General features: G+C 36.0%; 1 protein-coding gene across 1 annotated transcript in view; it reads left to right on the forward strand.

The window, feature by feature from the left end:
* LOC119591953 (cullin-3-like) overlaps positions 1–975 on the forward strand; it is a gene marked incomplete in the record, with an annotated part of 23,768 nt that overhangs the window by 15,483 nt on the left and 7,310 nt on the right. Inside the window, 3 exon segments of the mRNA XM_037940707.1 lie at positions 157–336; positions 444–638; positions 791–967. Of these exon segments, the coding sequence (XP_037796635.1) occupies positions 157–336; positions 444–638; positions 791–967 (552 nt within the window).

A 975-nucleotide genomic window follows, 5' to 3' on the forward strand; every position in this document is an offset into this window, starting at 1 on the left:
GTAGTTTTGTGTCCTTTGAAAAAAAATGTGTAATGCTTATCACATGTACAGATGTCTCAAAACTGTGTCCAGTCTAGACTTTCCTTAAGATTTTACTGCAGTTATTAGGTTGAGTTGTCAGTTCTGAAAATATTAATTGTTATTTTCTTTGCACAGATGGAGAGCCAGAAATTTTTAGCAGAGAATAGTGCATCAGTTTATATTAAGAGAGTAGAAGCAAGGATTATGGAAGAGGCTGAACGGGCTAAGCATTATCTAGATGAATCCACAGAACGACGTATAGTAGAAGTTGTAGAAGAAGAACTAATTAAGAAGCATATGAAGACCATTGTTGAGGTAAGGGGTATCCCTCAAAGTGGCCTTTTTCAAAACTTTAATTTGAAATATTAAATTTTTTTGTACCATCATTGATTTTGTATCAGCTTAATAATTTCTGCTTGCAGATGGAAAACTCTGGTGTTGTACACATGCTCAAGAATAATAAAACAGAAGATCTAGCTTGCATGTACAAGCTCATGTCTAGGGTTTCTGATGGATTACGTGCGGTAGCTGAGTGTGTATCACAACACTTAAGAGAACAGGGCAAAGCTTTAGTTGCTGAAGAGGAGGGAGGAAAGAATGCTATAACGTTTGTACAGGTGAGAATGATAATCTTTCTTTTTTTTTCAGAAAAAGTTTTTCTTGTCTCTTTCTTGCAAATCTCTTCTCTAGATTAGGCGAGGATTAAAGTAATGTAGAGATTAATAAGGCCAAAGTTGTGCATAATTACTAAGAGTTTTTGGACTTCCAGAATTTGCTGGACTTGAAGGACCGATTCGACCACTTCCTCCACAATTCCTTCAACAATGATAAGATCTTCAAGCAAATGATCGCAGCAGATTTCGAATATTTCCTCAACCTAAACAGTAAATCACCGGAGTACCTGTCATTATTTATCGATGACAAACTCAAGAAGGGTGTTAAAGGAGTAAGTTG

Source organism: Penaeus monodon, chromosome 29 (assembly GCF_015228065.2).
Source record: "Penaeus monodon isolate SGIC_2016 chromosome 29, NSTDA_Pmon_1, whole genome shotgun sequence".
Taxonomy (NCBI): Eukaryota; Metazoa; Arthropoda; class Malacostraca; order Decapoda; family Penaeidae; genus Penaeus; species Penaeus monodon.